Source organism: Neophocaena asiaeorientalis, unplaced genomic scaffold (assembly GCF_003031525.2).
Source record: "Neophocaena asiaeorientalis asiaeorientalis breed wild unplaced genomic scaffold, Neophocaena_asiaeorientalis_V1.1 scaffold761, whole genome shotgun sequence".
In the NCBI taxonomy this organism is placed as follows: Eukaryota; Metazoa; Chordata; class Mammalia; order Artiodactyla; family Phocoenidae; genus Neophocaena; species Neophocaena asiaeorientalis.
Window position 1 is genome coordinate 446,595 of NW_020174818.1, and position 16,408 is coordinate 463,002.

The 16,408-nt window shown below is 52.8% G+C and overlaps 1 protein-coding gene across 7 annotated transcripts in view; it reads left to right on the top strand.

Annotated features, from left to right (window-relative positions):
• The window catches only part of ERI3 (ERI1 exoribonuclease family member 3), a 129,689-nt gene extending 113,410 nt beyond the window's left edge, over positions 1-16,279 (top strand). For all 7 annotated transcript variants that reach the window (XM_024760410.1, XM_024760409.1, XM_024760406.1 and 4 more), the window contains one exon: positions 15,754-16,279. In XM_024760410.1, coding sequence (XP_024616178.1) covers positions 15,754-15,836 — 83 coding nt within the window. In that variant the 3' untranslated portion in view covers positions 15,837-16,279. The remainder of the gene's footprint in view (positions 1-15,753) is intronic.
• Positions 16,280-16,408: the final 129 nt, after the last annotated feature.

Consider the following 16,408-nt stretch of genomic DNA (forward strand, 5'->3'; position numbering starts at 1 on the left):
AGCAGTGGGTAGAGGGAGGGTGGGAGCAGAGATAAATGTTAGCTCATTTCTTCCGTAATTAGTTACTCCCTCATCCCCGCGTTGTAATTGTGAACAAGCTGTAATGTTTAATTAGTCTGTAAATGAAACCCCAATTTCATAATGGCCTGGCTGACAGGGCTAAGTGAGCAGCGGGGGAAGCAGAGGGGAGGTAATCGGGAGGGCCTGCGGGGGTGGTGGGCAGCAGGCTCATGGGCTCACCTCCTCTCCTCTTCAGCCCCAGCCTGGCCTCTGTCAGGGGAGGCTCTGTGACTGATCCAGTCCTTGCCCTCCTGCCTTTAACATCCTCTCCACTGGCCCTTCTTACCAGAGAAAGGAGAGGGAAGAGAAGGGTCCTGGCATCCTCCTTCCTCCCTCCCTCCCTCCCCTTCAATTCTCTGGTTGGGATACCACAGTCACAGCCCAAACTAGATGCTTCTGGTTGGAGAAGCTGACTCTGGGGTGCCCAGGCCCTGTGACCCCAGCAAGGATGATCCTTCCTCCCTAGGTCCAACCTTCCCCCTCCCCAAGTCATCCTACTAAGAGGCCCTTGCTTGCTTGCCCCTGGACTTCAGGATCTGGCCCTACACCTCAAGGAGCCAGTGATTGGCACAGGACTGGCTCCTCCCTCTGCAGTCCGACTGCTAAACGTAATCAGCATCCGCGCGCTAGGCCGGCACCCCAGGCCAGACGTTACTCTCGGTAGTTATCTCCGCACACTGCGATGAACCGGAGCTGCCGCAGGGGGGAGCCCCCGGCCCCATCGCGGCCTCATCGGCCTCTGCCTGTCTCTGCCACAGCATCCTCGCCGTCTGCACGCGCCCCCGCCCCGCCTGCTGCAGCCATAAATCTCAATTTACGAGGGCGGCTCTGGTGGGGGAGGGAGGCAGCGCCGCTAATGACGGCTCCTCAGCCGGATTTTTCATGTTGCACAGTCATAAATTTTTAAGAACAGCATGGGCAGCACGTTAGCGAGTTATCGAGGCTGCCTCCACGCCGGCTGCCTAGTTCCAAGAGAACAGAGACCCGGTAGGGCAGAGGAGGCATTTAGGGCAGGGGTGGGGCCCGGCAGTCAGGCTAGCCTGAAGGCAGGGGTAAGGCTGGGCCAAGCAGGCAGGCTAGCCTGAGCCTTCTCACAGGGCGGGGCAGTGCTGCCAGAGCAGCTCCCAGCCAAGGACAGGCGCATGGGCGGGATCAGGCATGCGGGCACACAGACCATGGCGTTGGGAGGCGCTGAAGGATGCCTCTGCTCCAGGACTTGACACCATGATGGACGGAGAGCCTGGAGACACATGGGTTTTCAAAGTGGCCACTTTGAATAGAATTACACACCCCGATCATGTGCACAATGAGGTCTCTGCCCTGGCAGAGCTACACTTGGTTCATCAACAAGGTGCCTTTTAGGATTGTCCTCAAGAACTAGGGTCCATGGAGTCACCAAGGGAGATCCCTGGGGAAGAGACCCCACAGAGGGGTTAGATCTATGGATATGCGGGAGCCAGGAGCCTGGAGCCAGGCTGACCTCATCCTGGTTACGGCCCATCACTTCAGGTTGTGTGGTCCTGGGTAAGTCATTCACCATCCAGGGCCTCTGTTTCTTCCTCTTTTAAACGGGGCTGATGATGGCTCCTATCTCTCAGGCTTACTGTGAGGCTTACTATGAAAGTACTGTAACACCCTGCGTACAGGTTAGCTCATGCCAACCTCGTCTATTTAGATCTCTGGGGAAGGATCTCCCCAGAGAGAGATTCGCTCTTGTGCGGTCATTCACTCAGCGGGTGTTTGCTGGCATCTTGTGGGTGCCCCGTCCAGTGCTGGGTTTTCAGAGGTGAGGCAGGTTCCTTCCTGGGGGGTGATGTGAGCATTGTGGCCGAGGCCGTTCGGTGTCCCCAAGCCCTGGCCTGCCACGGGCACGCCTAAGCCTCAGGGTGCTAAGGCCCACACTGGCCCCCTCAGAAGCCTCCAGGCCAGATGCTCGCCTGAGTTTCCTGATCTGTGCAGTTGAAGGTTCATAATCTTGACTGCCGCTCCGGTGTCACAGGCGCAAGGTCAGGCAATTGTATGTCACTCAAGTCGGCAGAGGTGGTGTGAGTGTGTGCTTGTGTCTGGGTGTTCAGGAGGACTCTGTGCTAATCCGCCGGGACAGATGCTGGTCATTCAGGGAGAAGAGTGCTCCTTTCTCAAGCCTCTCTCCTCGTGCCCTGTGCGCGGCAGCACAATGCCCTCCCTCATTTTCTGGAACCTGCCATGCCTTCGCTCACCTCAGGGCCTTCCCACGTGGCTTTATTTTCCTTGGGAGCCCCCATTCCCACGCTTGGCCTAATCAAGTCCCGCTCCTCCTGCAGAGCACAGCTCAGTTTGCTTTTCAAGGAAGCTTCCCCGACTCGTAGCCTTGGTCAGCGCCCCTCCTCTGTGCACTCCCCCTTTGGAGCATCCCGTCACAGTCCTCATTAAGAAGTTGTTTAATGCCTCTCTCCCCCACTAGATTGTAAGTTCCCTGAGGGCAGGAATTTATGTCTGTTTTGTTCAGCTTGTATCCCCAAAGCATATCATAGTGTGTGACTCTTGTGGATAGATAGTGAGTAAAATGTGTTGATTTGAATTGAGTTAAATTGAGCTGAGGTGGCTCGGCCCACCCCTGGGTGGCAGGGCAGGGGGCGGGGGCTAGGGAAGTGCCTGGAGCTGAGGTGGTTCCCATTAGTCCTCATGATTAATTCACAGCCACACTGTGATGGAGTGGGCTTGTCCCCAGTCAGCGCCTCCGCTGGGGCCCACCTGTTAGCGACAAACAAACAAAGGGGATAAATAATGCATTGGGAGCTGAGCCAGGCAAGGCAGCGGTATTGAAATTAATAGGGATTAGCTGAGCAGCTTGAGGATGAAATATTTACCAGGTGGGACTGGGCTTAGGGAGGGCAGCCCCCCTCCCAGAGTCCCCAGGCATCGCCAGGCCCTTTTCCAGGGCATCATTGGCGGGGTGTACGGAGCCCCAGCAACACAGCTTCCGCCCCCAGATGTCTTGGTTCAGGACAGGCTGGCCAGGTCACTTGAGAGCTCAGGTCCCAGCCAGTCTCCTGGCACAGCAGGTCCTGAGGAAATGAAGGTACTAGGAAGGAGTAGAAGTGGGGAAGGGGCCGAAGCCACTGGCACGTTGGAATCTGAGGAAGGACCGTGACTGATTTTCAGGGCCTGGGCCTGTCTGCGCTTCAGGTGGCAAATGTCAGGGCTGGAGTAGGCTCACCTGTGATCTTGTCCCTCCACCCTTCCCTCTTTCTTTTCCTCCAGTCCTTCCTTCCCTACACTTAATACATATTTACCGAGGGCCTCTGTTGAGGTAACCTTAGTGCCCCCAAAGGGTTTGTGGTTTGACAGGGAGTGACAGAGGCAGTCACATGGAGGAACATGGGTGCTGTGGGAACACACAGAAGGGGTTCCTAACGCCTACATGGGGGCGCAGGTAAGGCACCTCAGGAAACCACAGCAAGCCTCCATCCCTCAGGGTAGACGAGGGGGCACTCCAGCTGAGGAGTGGGGGAGGAGCTCCCCAGGCAGAAGGAAGAGCATGTGAAAAAACCCATGAGGGAGAAGAGCCAGAACTCCGCGGTCCAACAGGAGAGTGGGAAAGATGAGGCCCGAGGGGGACACCTGGGCAGATCCCCAGGACTTAATGTAGAAGTTTGGATGCTATCCTGAGAGCAGTGAGGCACCGTTGGAAGTGGTGGTGATGGTTGTCGTTTTAATTATTAACTCTTAAACTTTTTACTTGGAACTCATTTTACATTTGCAGAAGCCTTTCTTACCCATCTTTACCTAGTGTTAACATCTTACCCAATCATAGTACAACTATCAGCACCAGGCCATTAACATTGGTATTACTTTACTGTTAACTAAACGAAAGGCCTTACTTCAGTTTCACCAGCATTTCTACTGATGTCCTTTTTCAGTTCCAGGATCATTGAAGGGGTTTAAGACAGGCAGTGAAATGACCAGATTTGTGGCTTAGAAGGGCGCTATAGAGGAGATTGGCTGGGGCACTGATGTCACCTGGATGAGGGAGGGTGGTGCCCTGGACCAGGATGGTGGTAGTAGGAATACAGGTTTAGAAACTATGGGAAAATATATGGTAAATAAAGCTTAGGGGTGGATAAGTTTGCCCAGGGAGAGTGCAGACAGTAAAAAGGGTAGAAGGCCAACGACCACTCTTAGCAACACCCACCTCTTAGGGGTAGTCAGGAGAAAAGGCAGGCGTGGACAGGGGAGCTGGAGGAGGGTAGTGGAGAAAAGGTGGTGTCACTGAAACCGAGGGAAGAGTTTCAAGGCATGACTCAGTCCACTGGGTTGATCTAAACCTGAAAAGCTTCCATTGGACTTCAGCCCCATGAGGCCATAAGGATGGTTAGAGAAAGCAGTTTGGTAAGGCGCTGCTGGGGGAAATCAGATCACAGGGTAGGAGAGGAGGAAATGAGACCTTTGGCTACGAAAGGGAGGAAAGATGGGGTCTTAGCCACATGGGAAAAGGGAAAAGGAATTAAAGGGAGCCTGTTTTTAAAGATTTAATATATTTACATGTTTACATGAAGGAGCCGGTGCAGAAGAAGCCACTGAAGCTATATCAGAGAGAAAGGGGGTTACTCACAAAGTAAGACCCCTGAAAAGGCAGTTGGGTTAGACTCCAGAAACCAGGTGGAGTGGGGGGATGGGCTTCAGAAGTGACATCAGGACAGTTCCTCTCGTATCAGGATGAAAGGTGAGGACTGGCACAGGTGCAGGGGTGTGGCTTCTGTGTTTCCTGTGAAGTAGAAGATGAGGTTGTGTGGGTGAGAGGGTCAGGGCAATGTTGGGGGTAGGGAGTTTGAGAGTTGTGGAAAGTAGAGAAAGTTGGACATTGAACTAGCAAGAGAGGGAGAGAGAGCATGCACACTGATCAGGTACATAGGAGATGGGGCGGGTTTATACACCCAGCTGAGGTTGGTGACTATGATCTTATGAGTTGCGTGAACCTGTAAGGTTTCAGTTTTCTCTTGTCACACTCAGCCCAGATGTAAGCATAGAGAAGGCAGTGTTTGGGTTTTTCCAGGCAAGGGTGATGGGAGAAAAGGGGAGCAAGAGAGTTGAGACGATTGGCAAGAAAGGACTAAGATGATGGACTGTGGAATCCAAGCTCCAAAGCGAGGTGTATCAATTATGTTGCTAGGACAGAAACTGCTTGGTATGTACCCAATGGCCATTGACCTTCTTCCTCACTAAATAGAGACCCTGGATAATTAGGGGCAGCAGGGGGTACCCAGTTAAAAGACTACTTTTCTTTTTTAGTTTCTCATACAGCTGGATATGGTTATGTCTCTGAGTTCTGGCTAGTGAGGTAAAAGGAAAAGTGTGTGGGTCCTCCAGGAACAATACTGAAAGGGAAATGACTTAGCTGGAAAGCACATTATTCTTGCTTTTTCCTTCTTCCTCTTTCCTAAAATGTGGACGTGATGACTGGAGCTTCAGCAGCCATTTTGGACCATAAGATAACCTGGAAATTGGAAAGGACATGCTAAGAGGGGCAGGGGAGAAAGAAGCCTTGAGTCTCATGATTTTGTGTTGCCGTGGGACTTTGAAAAAGTCAACTTAAATTGCAAGTCAGAGACATAAAAATCCTTTCTCTGTAAAGTTGTATTTTCTTCCCTCTGTTTTCACCTGGGTTCCCACCTAAACTTGACTCTTTTAGCCTTTATGATAACATGGCCTGTGTCCTGAGATACAGCAGGAGACAGTTTGAGCAAATTTTTGTTTGTTTTATAAATTTGTTTATTTTTGGCTGCGTTGGGTCTTTGTTGCTGTGTGCAGGCTTTCTCTAGTTGCGGCGAGTGGGGGCTACTCTTCGTTGAGGTGCACAGGCTTCTCATTGTGGTGGCTTCTCTTTTTGTGGAGCACGGGCTCTAGGCACGCAGGCTTCAGTAATTGTGGCATGCGGGCTCAGTAGTCGTGGTGCATGGGCTTAGTTGCTCCACGGCATGTGGGATCTTCCCGGACCAGGGCTCGAACCCGTGTCCCCTGCGTTGGCAGGCGGATTCTTAACCACTGCACCACCAGGGAAGCCCTGAGCAAATGTTTTAAGAGAGCATAACAAGGGTTACCAGCTTCCTAGCCTGAAATAGCGTCCTCATTGCCCTTTGCCTCCCTTCATTTGTTTTGTCATTCTCTTTCCTGCCTTTACATTCTGTATGTTAGTAAGCTTTTGGCTACAAGAAAAAGAAAACCCAATTTAAATCTTAAATAGTAAGAGGGTTTATTCCCTCACAAAAGAGGTAAGGTGATCCTAGGGTTGGTTAATTCAGCATCTCAGCAATGTCATCAAGGACCCAGATTTTTTTCCATTGTTCTGTTCTTTTATATTCAGCATGTTCTTCACAGGCTAAGTCCCCTCAAGGTTGGAATATGGCTTCTGCAGTCCCAGACATTATGTGCAGACATGAAAACGTCCAGCAGAATATACAGGACTATTTTCCCCTCATGGTTCTCTTCGTGAGCGTGAAGAAATTTTCCTTGAAGGTCTTTCAGCAAACTTACCATCATATCCCAGTAGCCAGAACACTTGGCCACTCCTAAACCCATGGCTGGCAACGGGGTAGGGTCCCCACAAATGGCTCAGACCACAGAGGTTTCCCTTGGTCAGGGAGGGAGGAGTGGGCTCTGCCAGCTTCGCAGAAGGGGAGTGGCTGTTGGGTAAGCAGTCAAAAGTGGACGGGGAAAAAGGTGAACACAGGAGGGGGATGTATCTGGAGATATTAAGGATGTAAACAGTTTCGAGGTTCCAGTGAGATGAAAGAAAAAGCATATTATCATCAGTAACTGGGAATATTTGAATTTAACATTTCAAAGGTAGAACAGTGGAGGATGTTAACAAGGTGGAGTGTGTGACTGTGGAAATGGGTGAAAATAAGATATAATGGAGATGGTTGTTAGTGCTGAGGTCAAAGAACAAGAAGCTGGCAGCAAGTTTCTCAAAGGACAGGATGTAGAGGTTGTGCCAGGCAGGGCTCTCGGGAAGGAGGTGGCCGTGGTCTAGATTGATAGCACATGCTCACAGGAAAGGCCTCAGATATGCTGCTGGCACATGGGTCTGGGGCCAGGTCACAGGTGCCTGGGGCATACACACAAGTAGCCTCTCCCTGTCCCTGTGTCTCCATTTTGGAAAGAATCTGCCCTGATTGGTCAGGCCACTCTGGAAGGGTGTGAAGCCCTGTCACCTTCCTGTTGGAGCCACTCAAGGACCCCCCAGAAGACAGTCCCACAGGAGACCCCTAGGGACAGGGTCAGGTGGGAGCTCGGTTGGGGCAGAAGTGGCTGCCAAGTATGGCAGAGGTGCTCAGCTGTTCTCAGTAGCCACCTCTTCCCCTGTCCCCTCCCAGGCCAGGTCCCCTTCACTTTGCCTTAGGTTATCAGGGACTTTTATCTGTGGCGTTCAGAGCCAAGAGGAGGGCGAGGCTTCTTGGCCCCTCTACCTGGATGGGGCCTTGGCTGGGGATGAGTGAGGGGAGGCGGGCACCCGTTGTAATGGCCAGAGCAGCCGCCCTGTTACTACGGTGTATTTCACTTTTAATTCTGACATATAATGTAATGATCTTTTTTAAGGCCCGATGATATTATCTGCCTGACTAGATTATTGAGTCTTCATCATCTCCAGATAAATTTATGGCCAGGACGAGGCTCAGGATTTATCATCAGTCAATAGAGCTCGATACTCTAACAAGGCGTGTAATAAGATATACATATTTAATGATCCAAGGGGAGGAGCGCTAATGGGAACCCAGAGTGAGTGGAGTGGTCCACGGGCCGGGGCTCTGCCCTAGGGCTGCCATAGCTGGAGGGGCGTGGATGTGGTCTTTGCCCCGTGGTCCCCAACTCTGGTCGTTCTCAGGACTGCCTCGGTCTCCTCTTTGTCAAGCCCCTGAGGAAGAAGCACTAGGGACAGTGTCAGAGCTGGGGCCCAGAGGGCATACACACGCCCCACTGGGAACTCCTCTCCCTGCTTCCAGGCCTTGGAGGGGTTGGGGTGTCCTTAGACCTGTACGTCCAGGCCCCTGAGCACGAGGGTGGGCCCACAAAGGGAGGGAGTGCCGGGGCTATGTGCCCAGCCCGCGCTGATGGTGACGGATGGTTTTTCATTACAGCCTCTCAGGTCCTGCCCGCGCCCTGTGTGGAAATTCTATTTATTCCCTAATTTGTAAAAATTCCCTCTTTATCTGATCCCAATCAGGGCGGGGTAATTGGCTCTCTGGGGCAGCGGCTGGGGTCCTTGATGAAGAGCTATGTGGATGTACCCAGCCCGGCCCCCGCCCAGCCCGCCACCAGGGCCCACAATTAATAATGATTTGCAAATGGCAGACAAGCAATAACACAGAAAGATGTGGCATCCACGCTGCCTCTTCATTTCCTCCCCTCGCAGATATAAATGGCCACAGAACAAAAACCCAGCACTATAAATTCTGGAATTAGTTATTCACTGGGATAAATGGGGCCTGGAGCCACCAGCCCCTCTCCCGCCACCCTTCTTGCCTACTTTCCCCAGTCCGAGTCTGTCCCCAGGTGTGTTCCTGAGCCTGCCCCTGGCTCTTCTGCGTCTTTGGCTCCCAGCTCAGTTCCCCAGCTTCCTCTTAGACCCTTCTCCACCACTCTAGCTGCCCCTTCCTGTGTGGCCCAGAATTGGGAGTGGACACTCCGGTCTGTAGCTTCCTCAGCCTCTGCCTCTTCTCACTGACCTCTCTGGCTGCCCAATCTGGCTCCTGTCCCCACTCTGCACTGGGGTTTAAATGAAGTTGATATGTCCTGCCAGGCCTGGGAGTCTGGACCTGGGTTAGTCTTGGGTGTCTTCTTTGGCATTCGGGACCTGTCCAGTCATTTGCCTGGCCAGGTTTGAGTTGGGCTCCTGGTGGCCAGATGTCCTGTTAAGTGATGCTGTGCTTACTGGTCAGGCTGTTGTGGGCTGTTGGCACAGGCGTTTCTGGGCACTGTGCCCTCTCGGCCAGGCGCATCCTCTCCCCGCCCCCCAAGTGGCTGTGAGCTGGCGGGTAATGGGCGTGTAATGGCCTCATTTCCATGCCCGGCCTCCAGAAGCGGCGGTAAGTGTTTGATTGCCTTAATTTCCAAACACATCATTATCCCAGCTTTACCAGCGCTTAATAAACACTTTATGAGGATTTTTTTAAAAACATCTTCGGTCCGCATACTTCTCCGAAGTGATAAACTCTAATTAAGTCTAATATTTAAAAATATGGTAATGGTGAGTTGTTTGAATAAGTGGACTGCATTTCTGTAATTTCATTATTACGTAAAACACGCTAATTATTTGGAGCGCGCTTATTACGGAGAGAGAAATCGCCTGCTAATCAAGATGAAATTGCCTTTTCCCCTTATTGTGGAACCACCGTCATCCTTCACCATCAGCCCTGTGGCACCTCCAGGCACCTCGGTGGGGTGGAGGGGGGATGCGGGGAGGGGCTGGAAGAAGGGGTCACTTTGGAGTTGAGGCTATAACGGCCTGTCTGGGGGGAGGGGGAGGGAGCCGTGGGAGCCGTGTCAGTGGGGAGAAGGGAATCTATGTCTGGAGGGTGTGTCGGGTGGGCCAAGGTCACCCTGTCTGGGGGCCCAGGGGACTCTGGGGGCCACATCTGGGACAAGGAGCAGGGGTTGGGGGATATCAGGGTATTTCTGTTAGAATAACAGTATTATTATTGGATATTATTGGAATAACGACACCAATACTACTAATAATAACTAACCCAGCCACCTGTTTTAAGCACTTCACAAATAAAAACTCATTTCATCTTTTTAACAACCCTTTGAGAGAAGTAGTCACTATAATTATCATTATTATTCCCATTTTAGAGGAGAAGAATCCGAAAACAGAGGTTAAATAAAGTACAGTAATTTGCTCAAGTTCACACAGTTACTAAGTGATGGAGGTTGGATTCGAACCCAGAATCTAAGGATACATAGGGGCCCTCTGCTGGTTTAGTCCTAAATTCCCTGCCTTGGCTTCCTTCCTTCTGAGTTCCTGTTTGCTGTTGTGCCCTGAACTGCACCCAGCCATGGCCTGAGATGCTGGCCCCCAGCACCGAGTTGCCGATTTAGCAATAAAAATATAGGAACATCAGTTAAATTAGAATTTAAACAGATAAACAGCAAATAATTTTTTTAGCATAAGTGTGTCCCATGTGGGGCTGGGAACATATTTGATCCGGCAGTCCCACTGACACTTGGCGCTCAGGCACGCTGCTGCCAAGGTGTCCTGACAGACAGACAGAAAGAGGTGGAAACAAGATGAGGTTCTAGAATGTTGACACGTGCCAGGTTCTTGCTCTCTTTTCCTCGTCATGGTTCCTGCTCCTTGTGCTGTTCTCTCCACCCATCTTTGCTCCGTGGGCTCCGGCCCCGTTCCTCACCAGCACCTGGAGATCACTCATGAGGTATGTTGCCAGGCTGAGCTTTTTAGGCAAGAGGCCTCAGGTTGTGTCTAAGGCTTCCTTTAGGGCACACTGCCTCACAGCCCTGTAAGGTCAGCGGCTTGTCACCCTGCTGCTCCAGGTGTCCTCTCAATCTGGTTTGCCTCTTTGATCATTTCACGTTCATTCTCTTTCCTGGCTCCCACAGATCCATGTGTGGGGATGGTATATAAGACAGAGGCATCGTTTCAAAAGCATGGGGCAGGTGTGGACAGTTTGATCAATGGTGACAGGACAACTGGCCACCCACTAGGGGAAAAATAAAGTTAGATCTTCTACTTCTCACCACATACAAAAGTAAATTCCAGACAGATTAAAAAACTAAATACAAAAAGTATTCAAAGAAAATACATGATAGTTTTCTAATAACACTGGGATAGAGAAGTCCTGTTTAAGCAAGATATAAAGCCCAGAAGCCACAAAAGAAATGCCTGATAAGTTTGGCTGTCTCATAGAAGTCTCAAGACTTAATACATCCGAAGGTACGTTCATCACTGCCCCACACCTGCACCTTCTCTGGTTTGCCTCATCTCAGTGAGCGGCACTCAGATCCTAGGCGCATCCCTCCTCCAGCCCTCCCAGTCCCCTCATTAAGTCTTGCTCATTCTATTTCCTAAAAATCTCTTGCCTCCATCTGCTTCTCCACATCACCAGTATATCTCCACCTCCATTTCCACCGCCACTGGCCTAGTTCTGGGCTACCATTTCTGGCCTGGACCAGAAATACATAGTAGAGTCTGCTAGTTGCTGTCTCTGCCTTCCGCGTTAACACCTCTAATCCTTGAAAGATAATTCTGAAACACAAATCGGGTCCTGTCATGCTCCTCCTCAAACACGTGAGTCTCCCCATCATTCCCAGAACAGTGAAATTATAAGCTCCTTAGTCTGGCATTCGGGGCTCTGCAGGGTTTCTTCTAGATGGCCACTGCTGACCTCGCCGCCACCATCTCGCCGCTCCCCTGCCTCTTATTCTTCATCATCCCCCACCTGCTCAACTTAAAATTTGTGGGGCACACTCCACATTTCCCCTCCAGAAATGTGCCTGTGCTGTTCCGTATGTTGAGAACACCTCCCCACGTCAACCCCAACTTGCTGGCCGGCCCTCTCTGCATGTTTAACTTCGTCCTCCCAGGAACCCTTTCCTGAACCTTGGACTGAACAAAGTGCCCTTTCTTGTGCCTCTTTTTCTCATAGCACTGCTCACACTGCACCTCTTATAGATGCGGCCTCTGAGCTCCTCGAGGGCAGGGAGCTGCAGAGTCTGCAGCCCTGTGGCCCAGCATGGCCCTGCGCAGCCGGCACACAGAAGGTGTCAGTGTGTATTTGCTGAATGAATGAGTGCATGAATAGATGGCCTTCGAAGAGCTTCCTTGGGTCTCTTCCCTCCTGAGGGTGGCCCTGGCCCAGGCTCTGCATCCTGTCCTCTACCGTTCAACTCCCAGACAAGTGCAGCCAACTGGAGCGTGTCAGCCTCAGGTGGTTGCCCTGTGTGTGTTCTCGCCGGCTGTCCTAAGCGATCTGAGCCACCCTTCCACTAGCAGCTGTTTTGCCAAGCAGATATTTGACTACCCTTGGAACCAGCCAGCAAGCTCATCCTTTGTTAGGTGCTGGCCCCCACTCACCTCTCTGAGGGGTTTATGCAGCCGACCCCCCCCCATTACAGCCTTGGCAATATAAAAACATGAAAAATTAATTCCAACATTAAAAATATTAATGCCCCCCAAAAGAAGAGGGCAATCTTGTCACGAGTTGGTGTTCCTGCAGGAACATAAAAACAGGTTAGTCTTCTAGAATTTGGAGGTGAGGAAGACCTACTCTTGGAGGCCTCCATTGTGGGCACAAGGCTCCCCTGCCCCCGACCTCAGAACAGCCTCAGGCTGGCCTCAGTAGCTCAATGACGTGCCACAAGGTGGGGCTGCTCACCCAGATGGCCCCAGAGCTTCAAGCAGAGGACTTTCTGGGAGGCTCACCCGGTGCTCTCTCTGAACTTATGGTCTATTAAAAGCCCAGATTTGTCTCTGTGCTGATCAGTGGGTTGCACTGACTCTTAGGTCGGCTTTCAGGGCTGTCTTCCCCAGTCTGGGTCTCTCTTCATTGTGGTGGGCCAGTTGCAAAAAGTTAAGACTCCAGAATCCCCAGTGGACAGGGTCAGTAGTCAGAGTTTGTGGCGCGAGTGACAAGTGGTTTCACCAAGTGTGCTGCTGGCCCCTGTGTAATCTGTGCCACAGATTGTACAGTATACATCTTCTCACCATTGGGTCATCCAGAAAACTAGCATCCTTGCCTTCCCTTCAAGAAGAGAGGAGGTATTCCAAACACAGCATGTGCAGACATGTGGGTGTATCACCCGTTCAGTCCTCCCAGTAACACTGAGGTAGTATCTGTTGTCACCTCTAGTGAACCTGAAGTTTGGAGAAACTCGGCACTTGCCGCAGGGCACACAGCCAGTGGGCGAAGTTAAAACTACAAACAGGTCTGACTCCAAAACCCACTTTGTCATTTTCAGAAAACATAAGTGGTTCCTTGAGGTTGGAATCCGGGCGTTGGGAGTAGAGAGTGACGGGGGTGAGACCAGAGATAGCAGGGATCTGTTTTTGCAGGGCCTTTAACTTGAAGTCATAATAAGGAGTGTGTAGACTTGAAAGTAAGGGCAGGGGAGCCACTGAAGGGATTTAAATAGAAAAGAACGTGATCAGATTTGTGTGAGAAAGATCACTTTGGCTGTAAGAGAATGGATTAAAGGGAAAAGAAAGAGGACCAGCTGCTGTTGTAAGAGCAGGAGATGATGGGGTCTGGACTGGGAAGTGGTGCCAGAATGAAGGGAAGTAGATGATGAGACAGAGAAGATACAGCCTGCAGTTCACGCTTGATTGGATTTGGGGGGAAGGCAGGATGTCAAGCTTGAATCAGGTTTCTTCTGGGACATTTGGGAGTGCCATTCACTAGGATGGAGAACATAGGGGAGAGAAGGAGCTTGGGGGAGAAAATTAGTTCACTGCTGGACGTTTTGAGTTTGTATAGATACTTAGGAAGAGATGTTCCAGAGGCGTTTGGATCTGTGGTCTGGAGCTCAGGAGAGAGGCCCAGACGAGACAGCAATTTTCAGAAGCTCAGGATGTGGATGAAGCCATCTGGCATGTAGAGTGGGGAGAGGTCAGGGGCAAGACTGGGGCACATGGACCTTTGCCCAGCTCCAGACAAGGCACAGGTGGGAAGTCAGTGCTCCCCCACTGGATGGCTGGTGGCCTGGGGGGAGGAGCTGGGCACATTCACTTGGGCCAGGGGAGGTAGATTGAGCAATTTGTCCAGCAATGAGGGAGGAGCCAGATGAAGTCAATAGAAAACTAATTTTCTTTTCTGCTGGAAGAAATGAGGTGTGTGGCCGCTGGGTAATTGCAGATAACGAGGGGACTTATTCTTAATATGCACAGCGGCCACGGTCCCCAGAGTGCCGGAGACAGCACGGATCGGAGGGGCCCTGACAAGGCCAGATTTATTTGGGAAGAAAATCACCTATCGTAGCCCTTTCAACAGTGCCGTGACAGCCCCTGGACCCTGTCATAAACCCTCCCCACTCCTGAGGCCCGCCCCTCCTGCACAGCCATTCCTGCCCCATTCCCCTTCCTGTCGACTACCTAGCTCCTCCCATCACAGCCCCCTCCCTCCACCCTCTACCCCCACAGCACAGGCGTGCACACTAAGGGAGACAAATGACGGGGCCTCAGCTGAGCGGGGCGCGTGTCCGGCCCATAAACCATGGGGATGGGTCACGTCTGGAGTTGCCATGGCCGCCACTACCCACCCATCTGTCTTCTCACTGTTCTGCCTCACACCAGCCTTCATGGCTTCCCGAGCACCTAGAGGAACAAGGTGTCCCTGTGCCTGGGTCACCTGTCCATGCCCACATTCACTGTAGCTACATTCATACTGAGCTCTGAGAGACAGGACCCCGTGTGACTTGTCTGGCCTGACCTAGAGAGCTCGTCTGCCGAGCACCAGGTCTGCAGAGCTGGTGTCTGGCTGATGACACAGGGCCTGGCCTGACCAGACTCCTCCCACTCCCACAGTCTTTTTCTAGCTTTGGTGGATCCCCTTCCCTGGTCTAAAGTCCTGGCAAGGGCAGGCTGGGAGCTCAGTGCAAGGGGTTGGTCCTTGATAGACGCAGGGGCCTCCTGACCCCACCTTGACCTTACCACCCCCACACCTGATTATGACATCGACGTACTTCTGCCACCACAGCATCGACCCCACGAGGGCGGTGGCAGCTGGGGTCCTGGTTATGGCACAGGAGCAGAGCACCTATGGGAGGTGGGAGGGGGATGGAAGAAGAGGCAGGTGAGGGAGTCGGGGCCCATGACCACGATACTGAGGCTCCAGAAGTACCTGTTCCTGTGGCCACCGGGGTCTACGACAGTTTTCCCCATGGAGTTTCTTACGGCAGTCAATACCAAGGAAACTGCTGTGACAGGGTCTGGCAGGCGCAGATGTCTTTAATCTGAGATATGGCCAGAGACAGGGCTGAAGCCTGCCGGGGTGGGAGAGGCAGGGCTTGGGCTGAGCTACACAGGCGTGTCTGGTAGAAGGCTGCCGGCCAGGGTGTTAGGACCACAGACCCGGCCCCCCTCCACTGGCCTGGGCTGCACAGGAGCAGGCGCCCAGGCGGTAGCTGCTGGAGCACGTGAGCCTGGGACCCCGGCCCGGAAGTGCCGAGACGTGTGCCTTGTCACCAGTGATCATGGCCCGGGCCACATCTCCCACACACATGCAAGTGCCGGCAAAGTCACCCTGGCCGTGGGCGTGATGAATGGCTGCACAGTAATGAAATGGAGACATCAAGACGGGTGGCGGGAAGACGGAGTGTGGCAGACGGGCCGTCCCCACGCGGCGGCAACAAGAAGGATCGCCCAGCGGCCGGGGGCCGTCAAGGGAGAAATTACACATTTACTCTGCCTTTTTCTTACTGCGACGGTGCCCATACATCACCGCTGGGGCCAGGGAGGGACACGCCGGCCAATTTCCAGCATGAGTTATGGGACTCAGAAGCATTGAGACCAGGCTTCTTGCTGGCCCAGCATCACCCGGCCTAACCTGAAGCTGGAGTTGCTGCCACCTGGGGATAGGACCCACTGGTTTAGAGCCTATGGCTCCTGAATCTGAACCTGCCTCCCACCCCCACCCGTGTACCTCTGGGCCCACAGGGGAAGGCTCTGGGGCCCATCTAAATGTCTTCTCTTCCTCTTTTCAGATGACTGCAAGAACATCGCCAACATCATGAAGACACTCGCATACCGAGGCTTCATCTTCAAGCAGACATCAAAGCCGTTCTGACTGGCCGAGGATGGGATGGGGCAGGACAGGGTAGCTGCTTGGCCCAGCCCAAAACCCTCCTCTCCCTCACCAGAGGGGCAAAGGGAGAGTGGCACAGCTCTACGTCCAGAGTGTCCCCCAGCCCGCCCTGTGGGCTTGTGTCCTGGGTAAGGCTTGGCCACTTGGCCCCTCTGGAACAGACACTTTGTGCCCCCTACCCCCTCCCCTCAACCTCAGCCCAGTATCAGGCCCTCCCATTGTGGGCCTGGGCTGGGGGACCTCCTCCTCACTGTCTCCGCCCAGTACAGGCTTCTTGCTGGGGCCACCAAGCCCCCCTGTGCCCCCTCCCATCTGTAGTGCATGGTGTGTGGTGCCCCCAGGGCTCCAGGACAGATCAGGCCCCACCTTGTGTCTACCCCCATCCCCGCTGTGAACGTGCCACTGAATAAAGTCGGGGAAACGAGGCCCTGGGTGTGTGTGTGGACCAGGCAGTGCCGTGCCTGACACTGTCTGGATGTGCAGGGGTTACAGCATATGCCAGGCTGCCCTGTGCTCAAGGCCACCAGTAGAGCTGGCAGTGTCTGGAGCACCTA